The following is a 19,932-nucleotide window of genomic DNA, read 5'->3' on the forward strand; positions in this document are numbered from 1 at the left end:
CCTCGCATGGCTCCCAAGCTTCGGGCAAGGTTCCTCGTTATGCTACCGCTGCGCTCGGCCCAGGTTACTATTCCCAATCGTAGTCCACGTGGATGGTAAAGTATGAAAAAGTTGAAGAAAAAAATGAAAAAACTTGTGTCTACCTTATGTGTGTCGATCATTATTATGTCAACCGTTTGTCCCTGTCGATGTTTTGAACTGTCTTCCTTTTACACGTCGACCTTTTGTCCCTGTTGACCTAATGCATGTCTACCATTAGTGGTGACCTGTTGACTGTAGACCTTTTTAGAGTAGATCTATAGTCCGGATACCGTTGTCTCTGTGTGCTGACCTGATGAAGCTCCCTCGCTCTGAGTAGTATGCTCTATGTATTGCAGGCCAGTCACGTGTATGATTTCCTATAAACTCTGCTCCATACTCGGCTATGGAGAACTGACATTGTCTACTGTTATTCTGCATTGATTGCCTGCCAGAGATGTATGCTGACAGCTGCCACAGCTGTGCTCAGTAATGGACTATATGGTTGGCTAGAACAGTTTGTGAATTATCATATCAAATAAAAGGCTTTGTATTTTTTACATGTCTTCTTGCTTAGTCTCTTAGATGGTATATTCTGTGTATACAGTAGCACAGTATTTTCAGTAACCAATATGCCGCATACAGTATGAAACAAATTTAGATTGAAGACCGAAGCCATTCACGTTTCACCCCGTTTCACCCCGTTGTTACTCTGTTTGAATATTCTATAAGTCTGGTGGAGACAGTATGGTGAGATGCAGCCGTTTGTAGTGACTGCCTTTGGAAGGTCGGGTTTCATAATAAATGTCATTTTTTATTTATTTTCAAGGGAAGAAAAGACTGAACAATTTTTGGATAGCAAACAAGAGGTAGCACAGCTGGAGGCCGAGCTGAAGAGGCTGCAGCAGGAGGTCAGACTTTATACTGTTCGGATGTGTGTTTTCTGCATTGATGTAACATGATTCCGGAACGCTTCGGATGTGGTGTTATTTGTAATATCCTCTTTGCTGAAACAAGTTCCATTAATGGGCTACAGAAGTATACTGTACTTTTCTTTATTGGCTGACAGCAGCTCCTAGAATGCATTACGGTAATATATGTTGGTAATTAAAATTGATCCATATTACAATAGGTCTTTATTAAAAAGTTTAACAGCAACCAATTTTGAGATCTCAAGATTCCATCAATCTCACAGAAGTAGGGTGTATACATATTAGTGTTCTCCTGTATTATAGTGTCCACATGCTACATGTCTCTGTATAAGGAGGGGATTAGGGGATGTATCTATTTTACACACAAAGGGAGTATGCAGTACAAGTTAATGAGAAGCTAGACTGTACAAGTAAATGGGGCACATATCAAATGGAGTACATACTAAATGCTGTAGGTCACATGACCAACCGCGGCATCCCAACACTGAAGATCCCTCTATCGGAGGAGGTAAGTATTTCTATCCCCCCCGTTCCCTACCCTAACCCTCGGAAGGGTGGCGGCTATTGGTAACCTTCCGGGGCTACGGCTAACCACCCCCTATAGTGCCTAACCCTAACCCTGAACCCCGATACTCACCTTTGGGATGTCGGCTGTCAGTGACCCGGTGCCTGTCTTCCAAGTGGTTTCGGGAATCCGACGTCTGTCACATCCCAACAGCTGGGATGCCGAACGCATCTCCATGAAATGAGACACAGTATCAGAAATGTCTTAGAAGTGTAGTCTATTGGACATTCCAGGGCGGTAACTGGAAGGTGGCTTAATGGACATATGGAGATGATCCATCTTATGGGGCATGACTTAGGAGGCCAAACTCTGACGGATAACTGCACCTAGCATGGGGGTGGTTTCAGTTTCCATGGTGCGACTGATGGCTGCATCTGAAGACACACCAAGCGGTATTTGAGCATGTAATGGATCTCAAGTGGGTGTCAGTCGTTGCACATGCAGACGCACGGATGTACACCAGGGGGGAATGGCTTGTAGTGCCATTTACATAAAGTTACAGGAGCGGTAAAAGGCGCAGGCATGGACAGCACTGCATGATACTCCGAATCAGGCCTAGAGTTTATGGGCGGAGATAAAATGTTTTGTATGGCAGCTGTCACTTCCGGGGACCCAGCGCAGCAATTCAATTGATAGTCCGTTCAGCTGCAAACAGCTGCAGGCACCAGCATTGCAGCTCGCAGCCTCCCGAGGTGGCGAGCTGAACTGAGCAAAAAGTGTCCCGTTAGGGCACCCAAACGGCAGTTTTCACGTCATGCCAATTAGTTTAGTCCAGTTTAGCTGCTTTATGCGGCTAAACCTGGTCTAATAAGGCGCAATCAGAGAGATACTGAAAGGGCGCCCAAAGCAATTGAATTGCAACATTGGGAGCCCATTAATTATCATTGCTAAAAAAATAATTGAATTCCGCCCTATGTGTCTTTGTGTTTGTCACTATATAAAGATTAAACCGATGGATTAAAACTCTAAGGCCCAAGTTACAACTGAATTCAAGACATTATAGTCTCCCAGTTATTTATAATGAAAAATAGCCTTGGGGTGTCTGTATCTAATATCCGTACGCTATGCAAAAAAGTATATAGGAAAATAATCCAAAGAATGATTGTGAGACTTTTAAATAGGGGTTAAGGTATTTCAGCATTAATAAACACATGGGGGCAGATTCATGTCAGCCCAGACTTATTCAATTACAGTACAGTGGGTACTGGATCCTAGCGCATTATGCCCCAGAGGGGGCACATAATGTGTTTCCTCGCAGACTCATGAGCTGCCATAAACGCAGAGGTAAATGTTTCTGGGGCTTAACGCACAGCATAACCAATGGATTCTAGAGCCTAACGCGAAATCTATGTTTTACCGCTTGGGGTAAATGGCAATAATGAAAATGCTTGGGCATTAAACCTGGAGCTTTACCCACGCACTAAACACCACAAGTAATTGATTATTCCCCATATGCAGCATTAATAATACCATAACAAAAGAAGTAGTCAGTATCTATCTATCTATCTATCTATCTATCTATCTATCTATCTATCTATCTATCTATCTATCTATCTATCTTTATATAATGATAATGTAATGTCTGCCCCCCAATTAAAATTCTATTAATGGTATACTCATATAGTCAGAGGTCTCTTAAATAAATAAAAAAATGACTTTGGGGCAGATGTATTAACCTGGAGAAGGCAAAGAAAGTGATAAGTGCTAGGTGATAAAACCAACAGCCAATCAGCTCCAATATGCAAATTGACAGTTAGGAGCTGACTGGCTGTATCACCTTGCAATTATCACTGGTTTATCACTTCCTTATGCCTTCTCCAGGTTAACACATCTGCCCCTTTATTTGAGTCAGGCTTTCAGTGTTTAGTAGGTTTCATATAATGCTATTATGTTCTTTACATGAAGGTCAGGGACAGAATCTGTCCTCCTGGCATATTTATAACATGAGAATTTGTGTCTTTCTTGGGTACTGGTAGAAATATGTCTATCTGTGCAAATTATTATTAATGTCATGGATTTGGAAGCCGCTCCAGTGCCAGACAGTGAGGGGGAAAAAACGTCAGCATGTAAAACAGGGACATACAGAGCAGACACAATAAATGCAGATGTGTAAACAAAGGCAGGGGGAGGGCCCTGCTCGGTAGAGAGCTTGCCTCATCGGATTGTGGGTATTCCTCTATACTGGGGTAGGTGCGCTTCCTTGTGAGATTAACTTTACCTTTGAAATCACATACAGTAGGCCAGACCATTATTGCATGATATCTATATGGTGGCTGTTTATGGTGATCTTTCCTCTTCTTCCCTAACCCAGAACATGAATCTGCTGGCGGACGCTAGGTCTGCCCGGGTGTACAGAGATGAGCTGGATGCGCTCAGGGAAAAGGCGATCAGAGTTGACAAGCTTGAAAGTGAAGTCAGCCGGTACAAGGAGCGCATGCATGACATTGAGTTCTACAAGGCCAGGGTAGAGGTAAGTGGATAACATCTGAACGCCAATAGAAATCAATCAGGGACGTCTTTCTTCTTCATGGATCAGTGAGTGAGTTGAAGATCATCGGAAAGATAATAGTTAAAATGGAATTTTAACGAGTGCGTTTAAAGGGAAATGCTCACTGTATGTGGGAAGGGTTTATTCATAAATGTTCAGTCAAACATAGAAGTCATTCTGTACAGATATTATTGTTTCTCTGTGACTGTATTATTATAGTGTCTCTGGGTTCAAGTTGGTTGATTAGATAAAGGCTTCTTCCGTGCCAGCAGGATCTCAGGACCTGCGTTCACTGATTATTATAGAGATGTAAATGGTTCCCAAAGCAGTGAGTATATTTAATAAAGTGTGGGTTTTTAGAAGTGGAGCTGTTGCAACCAATCAGATTCTAGCTATTACCTACTAGAAGGTGCTAGATACACGATAAGTAGAATTTGATTGGTTGCTATGAGGAACATCTCCACTCCTATAACCCCACACTTTAGTACATATACCCCCAGGGCAGAACTTCTTGGGATGTTTTACGTCTTGTTCACCTTAGCTATATAGAGAAGTGTGTGGTGTTGTCCTCTGTTATTAGCAGACTCCGCTGTCTGAAGGCAGTGGGTTCCCTTCAGAATGATTAATGCTGTGTGCGCAGTTATGAGAGGATCAGGGAGAAGCAGGAGGCTGATGTTATCAGTGAGGTGACTGAACCTGTCACAGAGCTGGACGGAGACATTGTATGTATGACAGAGCTGAAGGTCAAAGTCATAACCTTGCAGAACCAGAGAGACCACAATGGATCTAAGCTGCAATTGTAATCCAGGTGGAAGATGCTTACAGTAAAGCTATCACACGCAGCGTCTGTTTCCACAGAGGAAGCTTTTAATAATCCTATTGATTGGATTGTTAATACACATGTTGGTAAATGTGTGGCCGCTATAGGTCTGTGTGTGAGGTCATCTTCTGGCCACACCATTAGGCCCTAATACGTTCTGTAATTTATCCTAACTCACGTGAAGTCAAATTGTATGATGTCATGGTGTGTGTGACCAGCTGGTAGGTAAGGTTTATTGGAAAGCTGAAATTCAGAAACCTCTCTTTATAATGTCAGAGAGAGAACAATAGTGTATGATAATTTAATGAAACCACGGTATGGCGGCCTTCATGGTCCTCTACTTCGTAAGGGACAACTGAAAACAAGCGCATCTCACTGTAATTAGGCCCAAAGGTGGCTATGTATCATAGCTTGGAGAGAGATAAAATAACAATCAGCTCTTGTCAAACACATGGCAGTTAGCAGCTGATTGGATGGCACGTTATCTCTTTCCAAGGTTTGATAAATTACCCCCAAAGGCTTGTATGGTAAAATACCATTGTGTAACACAGACCAAAGTCGCCACAGGAGGATTAACAATCATGCAACTTTGTAGGAATTAAAAGAAGACAATCAGGTTCTTCTGGAAACAAAAACCATGTTGGAAGACCAGCTGGAAGGAGTGCGAACCCGGTCTGATAAACTGCACGAGCTGGAGAAAGAGAATCTGCAACTGAAGGCCAAATTTCACGACGTAGAGACGGTAAGGCTACTCGTAGTAAAGAGCCCCTTTGTGATTACTGGATGATAATGGTGAGGTCCAGCCTCCTCGTCATTACCAGAATTTCCATAATGTTTCTGTGGTTTCATAGGACTGCAGCCATCCTCCACCACACTTACATGACCAATGTGTTCTCAGCTGAACTGTTGGAACCAGCTATGTCAATGTACCCACGTACAGTATATGGACTAATTAGACAATGGTTCTATTTCTTGATGAACGGGACAAGTGGCAAAGGATGTATTGCCAGTTTTACATACAGAGTGCTGGAATGTTGACATGGCGTCGGCTATAGACTAAAGTACTCACTCAAGCTTTAAAAAGTAAATATTTCATTTAGTAAGCGGTTGTCTTTGGGCTCTGAAATCTACAACTAAAGACACAGGCAGTGATGATTCAGTTTAGGACCTGCACGCTTACTCTGGGCGGTGGAGCAGGACTTAGGGAAAGATTTACAAAAAGTGGAATCTTTGAAAACTAATCCTATGATTTCCAGTTACTTCAGAACAAGAATATAAGAAACGGTTAGGTATTTATTAGCAATTAAACTTTCGATTACTTAAACATTACTAAAAAGGAACACTACACGTTTATTATATACTGAGACACTTTTGTTTTATTCTTTTTCATTACTACAGATGTGTCTCTTACATCTTTACTCCATGCGCTACATAATGTGTGAGTGCCGTGTGACTCGGTAGCGCCAAGCATTTTTTTTTGCGTTTATCATGCGAAAATGCGTCTTTGTCACGAAGTCATAGAATAGGACGCACAAGCAGCTTCTGCTGATTAAAAGGATATGCAGCATGCCTATACTGTGTGTGTGTGGCTGCGACTGTATCTGCATACAAAATGTTATGCTACAGTGTTTTCCTGGAATACACAGTAACGTGGCATTTCAGATGCAGATACAGCCACAATTACGCACATAATATAGGCATGGTGCATGTAATTTTTAATCATCATACACTGCTCGTGTGTCCTATTGCATTACTTTGCGACTAAGACGCTTGGTGCTACTGAGTCCCGCCACAACATGGCGCGACTTGAAGGACTGCTTAGCGTGACTGCAGCAAGGATGTAAGAGGACACATCTGTATATGTACTTGCGCCCACATGTGGGCGCTGGAATATATAGTTGTACCAGTGCTTTTAATTTTGCCACTATTATCCTGCCGTGGCTAACAGGAAGGACTGAATGCCGCTATGCACTGGCCAGGACCAATCATGTGAACACTTTTTAAATCTGTGTGGGGCTCCATTTATTAATGATACTAAATTCCGGAGGCATATTTTGCTTAGTATCATAATTATTATGGGGGAAATTGAATTATCTGCAGTAAATTACCGTGGGCTAATTGATCCCCGAGGACTATGCAATTAGCCCCGAAGGCAGAGCAACTGCGGCACTTATCTGGGATTTTTTTTCTCAGGACCCGCTGAGGTCCCCAAATTAATCCCCGATAAATGCCCTGTTTTTTCGATTGCGGCGGCGAAAACACATAAGTCTGGGAATTTATTCTGGGTTCTTGTGTTTTCGCCCGGGACATTTTTGGGAGTAAAAAAAAACAGGCTTCAATTGATTTGGCCAGAAAAAACATCAAGCAGAAAAACGCAGTTAAAGGCCGTTTGTTTGTTTTTTTCTCCCAAATTTTTTTGGGCGGCTAATTGAATTTCCCCCTACATACATTTTTATCATGTAGCTGTTTCTCTGTTTTCCTCTTCTCGCTGATGGCAAACCTGTATTACATCTAGTAATGTCTTATTTTTAGGAACGGGACCTGGACAGGAAAAGGATTGAGGAGCTAATGGAGGAAAACATGTCCCTAGAAATGGCCCAGAAACAAAGTATGGATGAATCACTACACCTGGGCTGGGAGCTGGAACAGCTGTCTAAGACCAGTGATCTACCTGAAAGTAAGAGGACTGTTTCTGTGTAAATGTCGGACATAGTTTGTGGGTGTGGTATGTGGTATCAGCGATCAGAATGTCTACAAAATAATGTCAACATGTTCTGAATGTTGACATGCCGGATATCAACATATACGGATATGTCAAATGTCGACTATCACAATGTCAAAATTGCCCGAATGTTGACAGTCGGATTGTTGACATTGAGATTTCTCATAGACTGTTACTCTAAGCCTAGCTGTAACCCTAACTTTACAGCTTAACCCTATCTCTAACCCTAAACTTTTGTGTTGACACAGTGGCTGTGGACATTCTGTCAACATTATGTCCGTGTCGACATTTTGAATGTTGCCGTAGTAACTGCATGCCGTTATTTTAGATTAACACCTAAAATATACAAGATGCCTAATTGCATCATTTGTTCGTCCTTAAACGTGCTTATGGTAAATGAAAGCTGTGTTGACTCTGATCTAGTAGATTCTAGATGATTTTTTTTTAATGGACAATGATAAGAGGTGGCTTTAGGTTAAAGAGGACACGAGTTTATTTGCAAGTACAGATCCAAACACATTCACACTTGTATAAACACTAACGTCACCAACTCTGACATGATAGAGATCAGAGTCACACATGTGCAACAGTGTACCCGTGCATATCTTTGTAAGACATACACATTCATCTGAAACAGGGCAACTTTCCTCACCACTACCCAGGCGTGCCATGCAGTGAGACCATCACGCTCTCCTTTGCATTATTAGTTGTATTCTGATGTGTTTAGTGAACAGTAAGTTATGAGGAGGAAAACAAAACAAACAAAAAAAACATGTTCCCCTAGCATACTGTAAAGGACCACAGACCAACAAATGAGATTTACATTCTACATGATAATAGCAATACAGAGATCTCTGTTACATAAAGCAACCAGCCACGGGAAGGTGTCTCTGCTCTGGTGGTCCCACAATACATGATAATAGCACCTACTTTAGGTCATACATTCACGTATTTCTAAATTGAGAGCTGTTTTACCTGGTGGAACCCCAAGATCCTCCAGTATAGCACTACAAGGATCAGCATACCCTCCAGTTACTGATCCCATACTTTCCTCTCAGAACAGTGATACATAGAATGGTAGTTGCACAATCAATGTATCAATCAATCAATCAATCAATCAATCAATCAATCAATCACAGGTGCATGTAAGTGAGGCACTAATCTAGACAAGAAAACATTATATAAGTTCCCTCAGCACACTGCAAAGGACCACTGTGCCAGGAGAGGCTGAAGGCTGTCCAGCTGCTTCCAGAGAGATGGGCAAGCCCCCAGCATGACGAGAAAGAGGCGATGTAACAGGTGGTCATGCCTCTAAAATGTCATACACCAGGGGGTGTGGCCTCACAGACAGGCGGTTGTGCCCCCTTTTGCACCCACTCAGTCTGTGGGTGAAAGGAGTGCAGGCATGGATTTTAAAATGTTGGAAGATATAATATGCACAACTTATATTTTCAGATGCTTGTGGCCCCTTTTGGTTTAAGAGGTGTATCAGGGTGTTCAGGTCAGGTACAAATGGGAGGCTTAGACACGAATATTAGTTATGCTGTTTGAGATCCTTGTGTACGGTACATTGAGTTACACATCATTATGTATGTTACTTCCAAAGCATAAATTCTATACTTACACATGAGTGGTGCAAGGATTGGGCCTTGTAACCATATATATATATATATATATATATATATATATATATCTATCTGTACAGCATGCAGCTATGCGCTGTGTTTAAGGTTGCATGTGTCATAAGACGTCTTACTTAAGATACAAACATGGGGGACATTGCTGAAAACATGGAGAGAGATAAAGTGCTAACCAATCAGCTTTTGACTGCTATTTTACAGGCTGTGTTTGAAAGATAACATCAGGAAGCTGATCGGTTGGTACTTTATCTCTCTCCAACCTTTGATATATCTCCTCCATAGACTTAAGTGTTCACATGGACATTTGTGTATATGCAAAAGAGAGTCTTATTATGTCCATCTCAGAATCTCCCACTATGGAGGATATTTATCAAACCTTGCAAAGATTATGTGGAGAAGTTGCCTATAGCAACCAATCAGATTTAACTATCATTTTTGTGGTATCCAGACTATGGATAGACACTGTCTATAGATACTGTCAATAGGTCAAAACCATATGGTCGACAGGCATTAGGTTGACATGGTCAAAAGGTCGACAGGTAAAAGGTTGACGTGGCAAAGGTCGAGGCATTTTTTTTCCACATTTTTGTCAACTGTTGCTTGGTTTACCATCCACGTGGACTACAATTGGGAATAGTAACCTGGCCCGAAGCATGGCGAGCGTCTACATTACTACTAATTGGGGTCACAGGTAATGAAACATCCAAAATGACACACAAAAAAAAAAACCTAAAAAAAAAAAAGGTGTGTCGACCATTTCCATGGCATCCTTTTGTACTGTCTACCTTTTCACCGTCAACCTAATGTCTGCCGACTGTATGGTGTCGACCTTAGTCCACCCTGTCGTCTTTACCAAACCCAATGATTCTAGTATATTTTATAAAATGAAGGCTAGAATGATTATTGGTTGCTATGGGCAACTTCTCAACCTGCTCTTTTTAGAAGGTTTGATAGTTATCCATCTCTTAATTCATTCTCCTGGAGTTTAGTTGTGTAGGTGTCAACATTTTTTAAAGCATTCATTGTCCATTAGTTGGCAAATGGTAATAACTGCTTCTGTGTGAATGTGAAAGTTGTTTAACCCAATGACCGTTGGAAGATATGGAAATACTATTTGATACTTTTGTTTTCAGTTGTACAACCTGGAATACAGTATTTTGTGCAATGGATGCATCACTCGCTTTACAGCAAAAATTCTGTATTCCAATCTGAATAAAGCTTTATGATCATGTATTATTGAATATAGGTTAGGAACGTGTAACTGGCCGTATTCATTAATAAACCATTTAACTTCTGAATTTCGTGTCGTTAGGCATTGAGGTCAAATTACATTATAACCATAAATGACCTGTGACCACTACAAAATGAAAAATAAACCACTTACACTGTCTGTACTCTGGATTTTGTATAGCGCCACAGAAATCTCTGGGACATGAAGTGAATGAGCTGACCTCTAGCCGGCTGCTGAAGCTCGAGATGGAAAACCAAACTTTGCAGACTACAGTGGAAGAGCTGAGGAATGCTATGGGCTCCACTGAGGGGGCCAGTGCCAAAATCCTGAAAATGGAAAAAGAAAACCAAAGACTTAGTAAAAAGGTAAGACTTACCTTATTTCTAATTACTTGCAATTATTGTTCTATGAATCAGAAAATGACTTATTGGCCAATGTAATGTCTAAATCAGTCTTGCCACACGTAGGTATTTCATTAGCAATTTGATCAAACTAGATTAAAGTTGATATGTTGAGGTTACCGTTCAACAATTGAAGTTATTAGCGTTCTTGGCGGAAAACAAAAGTTTATTCATTGCTGAAATCCGTGTCTGTGGTCTTTTAGCCTGACCGCAGAGTAACCGGATATATCTAATTTCGCCATATGATAAAAAACTATTGAAAGTTCTAATCCTACATTAACACAACTTTTTGAGTGCAGTGAGTCATTTCTGTGTTATCATATATAATAACATTACATTACAGACATAATTATATACAGCTTACTATAATTTTCTGTTCTAAGCAGACTGGCAAGCTAGGAAGGTGTAGCTTTCAGCATTATTGCCTGACAGCACGGAGGTCACGAGTTCAATTCTCAATCATGGGCCATCTGTGCGGAGTTTGTATGTTCTTTCCATGCTTTAGTGTGTTTCCCCTGGGTACTTTGGTTTCCTTCCACACTACAAAAACATACTGGTAGTTTAATTTTCTTCTGATTGGAAATTAACTGTATTGTACTGTATATGTGTGTCCATGTGTAAGGGAATATACTCGGTTGAGTCACATTATTATGACACCTCTTACATTTAACTTCGGCAGAATGTAGCCCATAAAGTACGTCACGTGTCGTGCGCTGACTTGGTGGGAATATAAGGTGTGTGATAGGCCGCCTGCACACATATCACTCGTTGCTATGACAAGTAAAAGGGGCGATTTATCCCAGTTGCAAAAAGAGATAATTATCAGTTTTCAGGCCAAGGAAGGCAGTATTTCTGAATCGGCGCAGTTTGTGAACTGTTCGCATGCTGGACAAATGGCACCAGGTGCGTGAGGGCCGGCCGCCACGCCACAGTGGAGCAGCTCACCATCAGAATGAACCTGTGACTCGACCATGTAGATCAGGCATGTCCAAACTGCGGCCCTCCAGCTGTTGTGAAACTACATTTCCCAGCATGCCCTGACACAGTTTGCTGTCAGAGAATGCTGCGATGTGTAGTTTCTCAACAGCTGGAGGGCCACAGTTTGGACATGCCTGGTGTAGATTGTAAGCTCCACTAGGGCAGTGGCTGATGTAAATGGCTGAAATGCTCTCTGTAAAGCGCTACAGAATATGTGTGCACTACATAAACAACTAGTCATAAGTGAGTAGGAGTCCTTACAAACAGTACAGATTTTTTTTTTATTATAAGGCTGGAAAATATTTGATGTAAATATACTGTGATGTCTTTATTTTAGCTTGAAAACTTAGAAGCTGAATTAAATCTTGAGAGACAGAGTGTAGAAGGCGGCCAACGTCTTAGCGACGACCTTATGAAGGAGAAGTCACAGCTGGAGAAGATCATCGAGACTCTGCGGGAGAACTCGGAGAGACAGGTACAGAGGCGGAACACACAAGACGTCTGATGTCTATACCCTACAGATGTCTTAGAAACTGAATTAAACGGAGGAAAAAAAAAATATCTTGCTCCTATACATAATTAATGACGCTGCTAATTGTGACCATTACCTTAATTATTTTTAATGATAAATGTGTGTTTATTGATCACTTTAAATATGGCCCATGTGGCTTCCTTCAAGCAGTTAACCTCTGCAAATGAACGTTCATTTCATTAACCGGTTCCTTCTTATCCGTATATGGCAGTTACAGGGAAGTACGCTCTATTTGTGAATTGATTTCTTTTGTTGCTAAATATTATTCTCTTGAAACCTTACGGGATAAGGTGATCTCCAGGTGAGGAGTTCCTGGTATGTTCCAGTGAACTTGGGATGATGATATTCTGTTATTGCAAACTACACAGAAGTCTGATGATTGTGGTATATTCACAAACTGGGCTAGATGGGCTGTGCTGTTGGCGTTAATAAAAATAGAAGCTTAGAAGTGTTCCAGAATTGACTCTAAAGAATACGTACAGTACGAGGCTATGAGGCAAGACTAATGGGAAGCTTACAATAGTCTGCCACTGTGTGCTGCCAATTTATTTATCATCATTTTACTGCAGTGAAATTAGCAGCAATGTCGCCTATTGCCCATATTATCAGGGGCGGTGCAAGGTTTCTATACACCCTAGGCCAGACATGTCCAAACTGTGGCCCTCCAGCTGTTTGAGAAACTACACATACCAGCATGCCCTGACACAGCTTTTGCATTCTCTGACAGCAAAACTGTGTCAGGGCATGCTGGGATATGTAGTTTCACAACAGCTGGAGGGCCGCAGTTTGGACATGCCTGCCCTAGGCTTTTCAGCCTCAGGTGAAAGTGTGGAGGTAGCATCTTAGAACTTCAACAGCAGTCGTCTGCATTAAGTTTACTCAGTCATCCTTAAATTTGTAATAAACAGGCGCAGGGCTCCCCCCTTCCTCAAATCCTCGCACCCTAGGCAGCTGCCTTATGATAGAGCCGGACCTGCATATTATCATGAAATGTTATGTATTGCTATCTGAGCCCCTGTTTTATTTGTAATTCCTATTTGCTGGGAGATTTCTTTACCTTGAGTTGAAACTTGAATTTCTTTTCATTTTGCTTAATGGAACCACCAATAATATGGGACAAGGTATACTGTGTTACGGTATACGGTCATGATCCCGGTGGTTGGGATCCCGGCTGTCAAAATACAGACACCGGCATCCCAACCAATACACTACTGGGTTTGCCGGAGAGGGAGGGTGTGGTGTGTTCAAACTGAAATCTAATTTGCAGTATAAAAATAAAGCTGTAAGCTACATGCAAAAGCAGCCAGTATTATTGTATCTGACCGTCTATGCCCAGCATTACAAAGTGATGTGGCAAGTTAGAATAAAAACGCGAGTTTTAATGGCCTGTTGAGAGGGTGGATGAAAGTCTGATGGAGCATGGGAAGGAATTCCAGAGGTTAGGCTCTCCGATAACAGATGCAGAATAGTACAGAGCTTCCATAGCTCATAGAGCTTTATAAGCAGAATACTCTGATTCATTTTATGGGGGAACTCAATTGGCGATAAATCCTTTGCTCGCCGAATCTGCATAGCAACCACTGCACTTTACGGCAGCAGGAACTCGTACAAAAGTGTTTGCTACCCCATAGGGTAATGAGCACTTTTGTGTGAATCGGGAATTCGGCCAGCCGAGCGAAGTCTGCGAGATGGGGTGCATTGCAGTGGCGTTTAAACGCCGTCTCGCACCCTTCTCCCGGTATTGAATTTCCCCCTTTATATGACATTAATCTAGTTCTGTGTGAATAATATTGACTTCTTTTTCTTACGCTCTCACTCAGATCAAAGGTCTTGAGCAAGAAAATGAACACTTGAACCAAACAATAACTTCCTTGAGACAGCGCTCACAGATCGGAGCTGAAGCCAGAGTGAAGGACATAGAGAAGGAGAATAAGATCCTGCACGAGTCCATAAAGGAGACAAGTAGTAAATTGAACAAGATGGAATTTGAGAAGAAACAGCTAAAGAAAGAACTGGAACACTTCAGAGAAAAAGGAGAGCGAGCGGAAGAACTGGAAAAGGATCTGCACCGAATGGAGAAAGAAAATGAACAGTTGCAGAAAAAGATGACAAATTTGAATATAATCTGTGAAAAGGCAGAGTCCTTGGAGCAAGAAAATGTAGGGTTAGAAATAGAGAACCGAAAACTGAAGAAGACGCTGGATGGCCTGAAAAATCTCAAGTACCAGATGGAGTCATTGGAGAAGGAGAACACCCAACTTGAAGATGAGAACTTGGACCTACGGAGAATGATTGAGTCACTCAAAAGCACAAATATCAAAATGGCCCAGCTGGAGCTGGAGAACAAGGAACTGGAAAATGAGAAGCAGCAACTGAGAAAAGGCATGGACCTCATGAGAGCTTCTTGCAAGAAAACAGAGCGTCTAGAAGTCAGCTACCAAGGACTGGACACAGAGAACCAAAGGCTGCAGAAGGCTCTGGAGAACAGCAATAAGAAAATCCAACAACTTGAAAATGAACTGCAAGACCTGGAGACAGAAAATCAGACCTTGCAGAAGAACTTGGAAGAGCTGAAGATCTCCAGTAAGCGACTTGAGCAGTTAGAGAAGGAGACTAAGCTGCTGGAGCAGGAGACATGCCAACTAGAAAAGGACAAGAAGCAGCTGGAGAAGGAGAACAAGAGGTTGCGCCAACAGGCTGAAATTAAAGACATCACACTGGAGGATAACAATGTGAGGATCTCCAATTTAGAGAGAGAAAATAAGTTACTTACCAAGGAGACAAGTGCATTTAAAGAGTCCTGTGCCAGGGTGAAAGAACTAGAAAAGGAAAACAAGGAGCTTGTGAAGAGGACAACGATTGACAAGAAGACACTAATCACCCTAAGAGAGGTATTCTAATGTACATGTTTCTGTGCTGCAGACATCTGATAATTACATTATGGACTCTCATTTAATATTCTTCCTTCTAATATAGATTACATGTGTACTATGGGTAAGATTCAGTTGTAGCGTGCACTGGCAGCCACTAGATGGAACCCAATGGAGCAATTCAATTGTTGCTCCATTCGGGCACAATGGCTGCCAGCGCCAGCATTTCAGCTCGCAGTCCCCAGGGGTGGCAAGCTGAAATATGTGAAAAGTGACCTGTTTGTGTGCCCAAGCATCACTGTACGTGATCGCGCCCAGCACTTTGGTTGGGTTTAGCTGCTTTTTGCGGCTAACCCGAACTTTATGGGCGTGATCAGCCTGAAAATAAACAAACAATTGAATTGCACTGATATTGGAGTACAAGGTTATTACAAAAATTTTTTCCAACATTAGAAATAAAACATTAGAAATAAATTATGCGTTTTGCGGTTTGCAGCTCGTTTCAACAGATGGGAATCTTCTAAAATGTTTCAGGTGTACAGGTAGATGTGTCGCGGATTTGACATTTCTACTAGCTTCAGAAACAGTCTGTTCCTTGGCATGCAAGAATGTAATGTAATAAAGCTCTACGTATAAGACAGAAAAAGTCTGACACTATATACAGATGTGTCCTCTTACATCTTTGCTCTGTGCGCTACAAGTCGCGTTATATATAACGCGTGAGTGCTGTGTGACTGTAGCACAGAGCATCTTTTTTTGCATGGTTTTTCCGTTACAATGCGTCTTAGACGCAAAGTAATATACAATAATAGGATGCACAAGCAGCTTCTGCTGATTAAAATGATATGCAGCATGCCTATATTCTGTGTGTGATTGCGACTGTATTTGCATACAAAATGCTAGGCTACATTTTCATGGAAAACACTGTAACGTGGCATTTCAGACGCAGATAGAGCCACAAGTACACAGAGAATATAGACATGCCAAATATAATTTTAATCAGCAGAAGCTGCTTGTGCGTCCTATTACATTACTTTGCGTGACTTAAAGGGCTGTATAATGTATTTAAATCTGTATAACATAAGTCACAGTGCATGTTTGCATTTCATACATGTACTATACCAGTGGCGGGCGGTGAGGTCATTGACTGGTGAGGCACTGCAGCCATAATGATCCGCAAAGTCCGGTGATGAACCTTACCGCCACTTGTGATGTCATGGAAGTAGGCTGACAGTGCCTGCCTACTTCTATTTTTTTATTTAAATATTTATTTATTTTTTTAAAATACGTGTTTTAGGTAGCCCTTGAGTTGAAATAGTTGGGGGATTTGGGATCAGAGTTAGGTACCCCTTTTTATACCTTACAGGAGACAGTACCCCTTTTTACACATTACGGCAGACAGATTCCCCTTTTTTACACATTAGGCAGACAGCGTCCCCTTTTTTACACATTACAGGAGACAGTCCCCCTTTTTACACATTACGGCAGACAGCGTCCCCTTTTTACACATTACGGCAGACAGCGTCCCCGTTTTACACATTACGGCAGACAACGTCCTCTTTTTTACACATTACGGCAGACAACATCCCGTTTTTACACATTACGGCAGACAGCGTCCCCGTTTTTTACACATTACGGCAGACAACGTCCCCTTTGTTACACATTACGGCAGACAGCGTCCCCGTTTTTTACACATTACGGCAGACAACGTCCCGTTTTTACGCATTACGGCAGACAGCGTCCCCGTTTTTTACACATTACGGCAGACAGCGTCCCCGTTTTTTTACACATTACGGCAGACAGCGTCCCCGTTTTTTTACACATTACGGCAGACAACATCCCGTTTTTACACATTACGGCAGACAACGTCCCTTTTTTTACACATTACGGCAGACAGATTCCCCTTTTTTACACATTAGGCAGACAGCGTCCCCTTTTTTACACATTACAGGAGACAGTCCCCCTTTTTACACATTACGGCAGACAGCGTCCCCTTTTTACACATTACGGCAGACAGCGTCCCCGTTTTACACATTACGGCAGACAACGTCCTCTTTTTTACACATTACGGCAGACAACATCCCGTTTTTACACATTACGGCAGACAGCGTCCCCGTTTTTTTACACATTACGGCAGACAACGTCCCCTTTGTTACACATTACGGCAGACAGCGTCCCCGTTTTTTACACATTACGGCAGACAACGTCCCGTTTTTACGCATTACGGCAGACAGCGTCCCCGTTTTTTACACATTACGGCAGACAGCGTCCCCGTTTTTTTACACATTACGGCAGACAGCGTCCCCGTTTTTTTACACATTACGGCAGACAACATCCCGTTTTTACACATTACGGCAGACAACGTCCCTTTTTTTACACATTACGGCAGACAGCATCCCCGTTTTTTACACATTACGGCAGACAACGTCCCCTTTGTTACACATTACGGCAGACAGCGTCCCCGTTTTTACACATTACGGCAGACAACGTCCCTTTTTTTACACATTACGGCAGACAACGTCCCGTTATTACACATTACGGCAGACAGTGTCCCCGTTTTTACACATTACGGCAGACAACGTCCCTTTTTTACACATTACGGCAGACAACGTCCCGTTTTTACACATTACCGCAGACAGCGTCCCCGTTTTTTACACATTACGGCAGACAACGTCCCCTTTGTTACACATTACGGCAGAAGTCCCCTTTTTTTTATTTTTCTTACACAATAGAGAGAGAGAGTGTGAGTGAGAGTGTGTGTGTGTGTGTGTGTGTTACTCACCTTGGGGTGGCCACGATCCACCATCCACAGGACAGCTGCGGCGACGCTCCGGAGCCCCTTAGAGCGGAAGACAGACGGCGGCAGCAGGAAGCTGCTCTCTGGGGCTGAGAAGGGACGGCGGCGGCTGGACTCACGGACGACGGCCGCGGCGGGACTCACGGACGACGGCGGCGGAGGGACAAGGGGAAGGCGCGCCTCACACCCCTTGCAGCACCGGGACAGCTCCCCTCCTGCTCTGCTGAATCCGTGCTGACGGGCAGCCGGCAGCTTCTCGCTCCACACCGCTGCCGATGCTGGTCACTCTTAGCTACAGGGGCGTGCTATGGGTTGAAAGCACGCCCCTGCCACTCCCCAGTCAAAGCGGCACTTCCACTAAGTGCCGCTTCAGATGCATTTTATAATGGGCTTTTACTGCCCAATTCTTTGTCCCGCCTCCCCGCTTCCTTCCCTTTACACTGACAGCGGGAGGCACCGACAGCGGTGCCTCCTAAACTCATTCATAAAGAATATGTAGACCCCAAGAATCATTAAAATAATATAAAGCCTAATGCATATACTTATGACACAGAATCTGTGTCATAAGTATTTCTTTTATATCATTTTAATGATTATGACAGGGGAGGCACTGCCTCCCCTGCCTCCCCTGACTGCACGTCCCTGTACTATACGTAGAAGGTGTAATGCTGCACATTCTACCATGTGTGCAGGTCCTATAGCCACTCTCAAGTGTCCTGTTCATTGTGCCCCTTCACACTACAGTTTCTAAATCACCTGACGCTATTTTCAGACAAGGAGAAAATAGACCTTTTTCATGGTCTTGCATGTGTGGCTTTCTTTTCTAAGTGTATTACAGGGAAATCCTGAATTAGAAAGGAAGCGAGGGTTTGTGGTGAATGCTGGTAGGATCACATTTCCTGTTTAACCAGAGAACTTTTTTCAAGGAAGGAAGGGAGACAACTGTTGTCAGTTACAGCATCTCTCTGTATTATCTGCCTTGGCGATTATGTAGCAGCAGCTGTCCCCGCTTATTTTGTCTGCATATTTCCTGATAAGAGTTGTTCAAGGCTGGAAAATAATGTGTACTGCATGCGTAATGGAGAAGAAATAATGTGTATTCTCAAAAATCTGTGGCACTCTATATACTCAAAGATTGTACAAGTCCAAAAATGTGGATTGTTTAAAGTTTATTATGGCAGGGATGGTCATGGACCATGGTTGTCATGACAATGCAGTGTTGTTAAGCATCTCCTTTGCCAGGGATGCCTTGACACCAGGGCCCAAATGTATTAAGCTTTAACAAGAGATATAAAGTGGAGATGGATAAAGAGTGATAAAGGGCCAGCCAATCAGCTCCTAACTGTCATTTTTCAAACACAGACTGTGACATGACAGTTAGGAAGCTGATTGGCTGGCCCTTTATCACTCTTTATCCGTATCCACTTTATTTCTTGTTAAGGCTTAATAAATTTGGGCCCTGATTTGCTGCTGCAGGGGAGGGGGTGGAGGCTGATGATACACTTGGCTGTGGGGTATTATCAAAACTCACTAAATAGAGTTAGTAGTGTTATTAGACATAAGATATGATGATGATGATGATGATGATGCAGAGATTTAGAAAGTAAGTACAAGGAAATCAAACTTTATGAAAAGCCTTGGCGTAGCATCTTAAAATACTGGTAATACACAATGTGGGAGGACCAATTTATTTGACTGTTCAGGAACCTCTGACAATGGTAAAGGTAATGAAATGTGCTTGGGACCTGGTGTAGCGATAACACCAGATATGGAGAAGATCAGGGCTTCTGATCTCTGAACACAAGGGCTGAAGTGTGCGGCAGTGCCACCATGCATCAGATGTGCCATGGAATTTGTTATAGACCTTTGTCCAGACTAAATACTATATAAAAAGTAGTTTGTATTCATTTATCTTTAATGCAGTATTTATGGAGGACT

General features: G+C 42.4%; 1 protein-coding gene across 9 annotated transcripts in view; it reads left to right on the top strand.

Moving 5' to 3' along the window:
- Nucleotides 1-19,932, top strand: part of CCDC88A (coiled-coil domain containing 88A) — a 320,350-nt gene that overhangs the window by 206,418 nt on the left and 94,000 nt on the right. For all 9 annotated transcript variants that reach the window (XM_063918618.1, XM_063918617.1, XM_063918621.1 and 6 more), the window contains exons 9-15: nt 848-929; nt 3,827-3,985; nt 5,419-5,565; nt 7,356-7,500; nt 10,597-10,781; nt 12,133-12,270; nt 14,148-15,218. In XM_063918618.1, the coding sequence (XP_063774688.1) occupies nt 848-929; nt 3,827-3,985; nt 5,419-5,565; nt 7,356-7,500; nt 10,597-10,781; nt 12,133-12,270; nt 14,148-15,218 (1,927 nt within the window). The remainder of the gene's footprint in view (nt 1-847; nt 930-3,826; nt 3,986-5,418; nt 5,566-7,355; nt 7,501-10,596; nt 10,782-12,132; nt 12,271-14,147; nt 15,219-19,932) is intronic.

The sequence above is a fragment of the Pseudophryne corroboree genome, chromosome 4, assembly GCF_028390025.1.
Source record: "Pseudophryne corroboree isolate aPseCor3 chromosome 4, aPseCor3.hap2, whole genome shotgun sequence".
NCBI lineage: Eukaryota > Metazoa > Chordata > Amphibia > Anura > Myobatrachidae > Pseudophryne > Pseudophryne corroboree.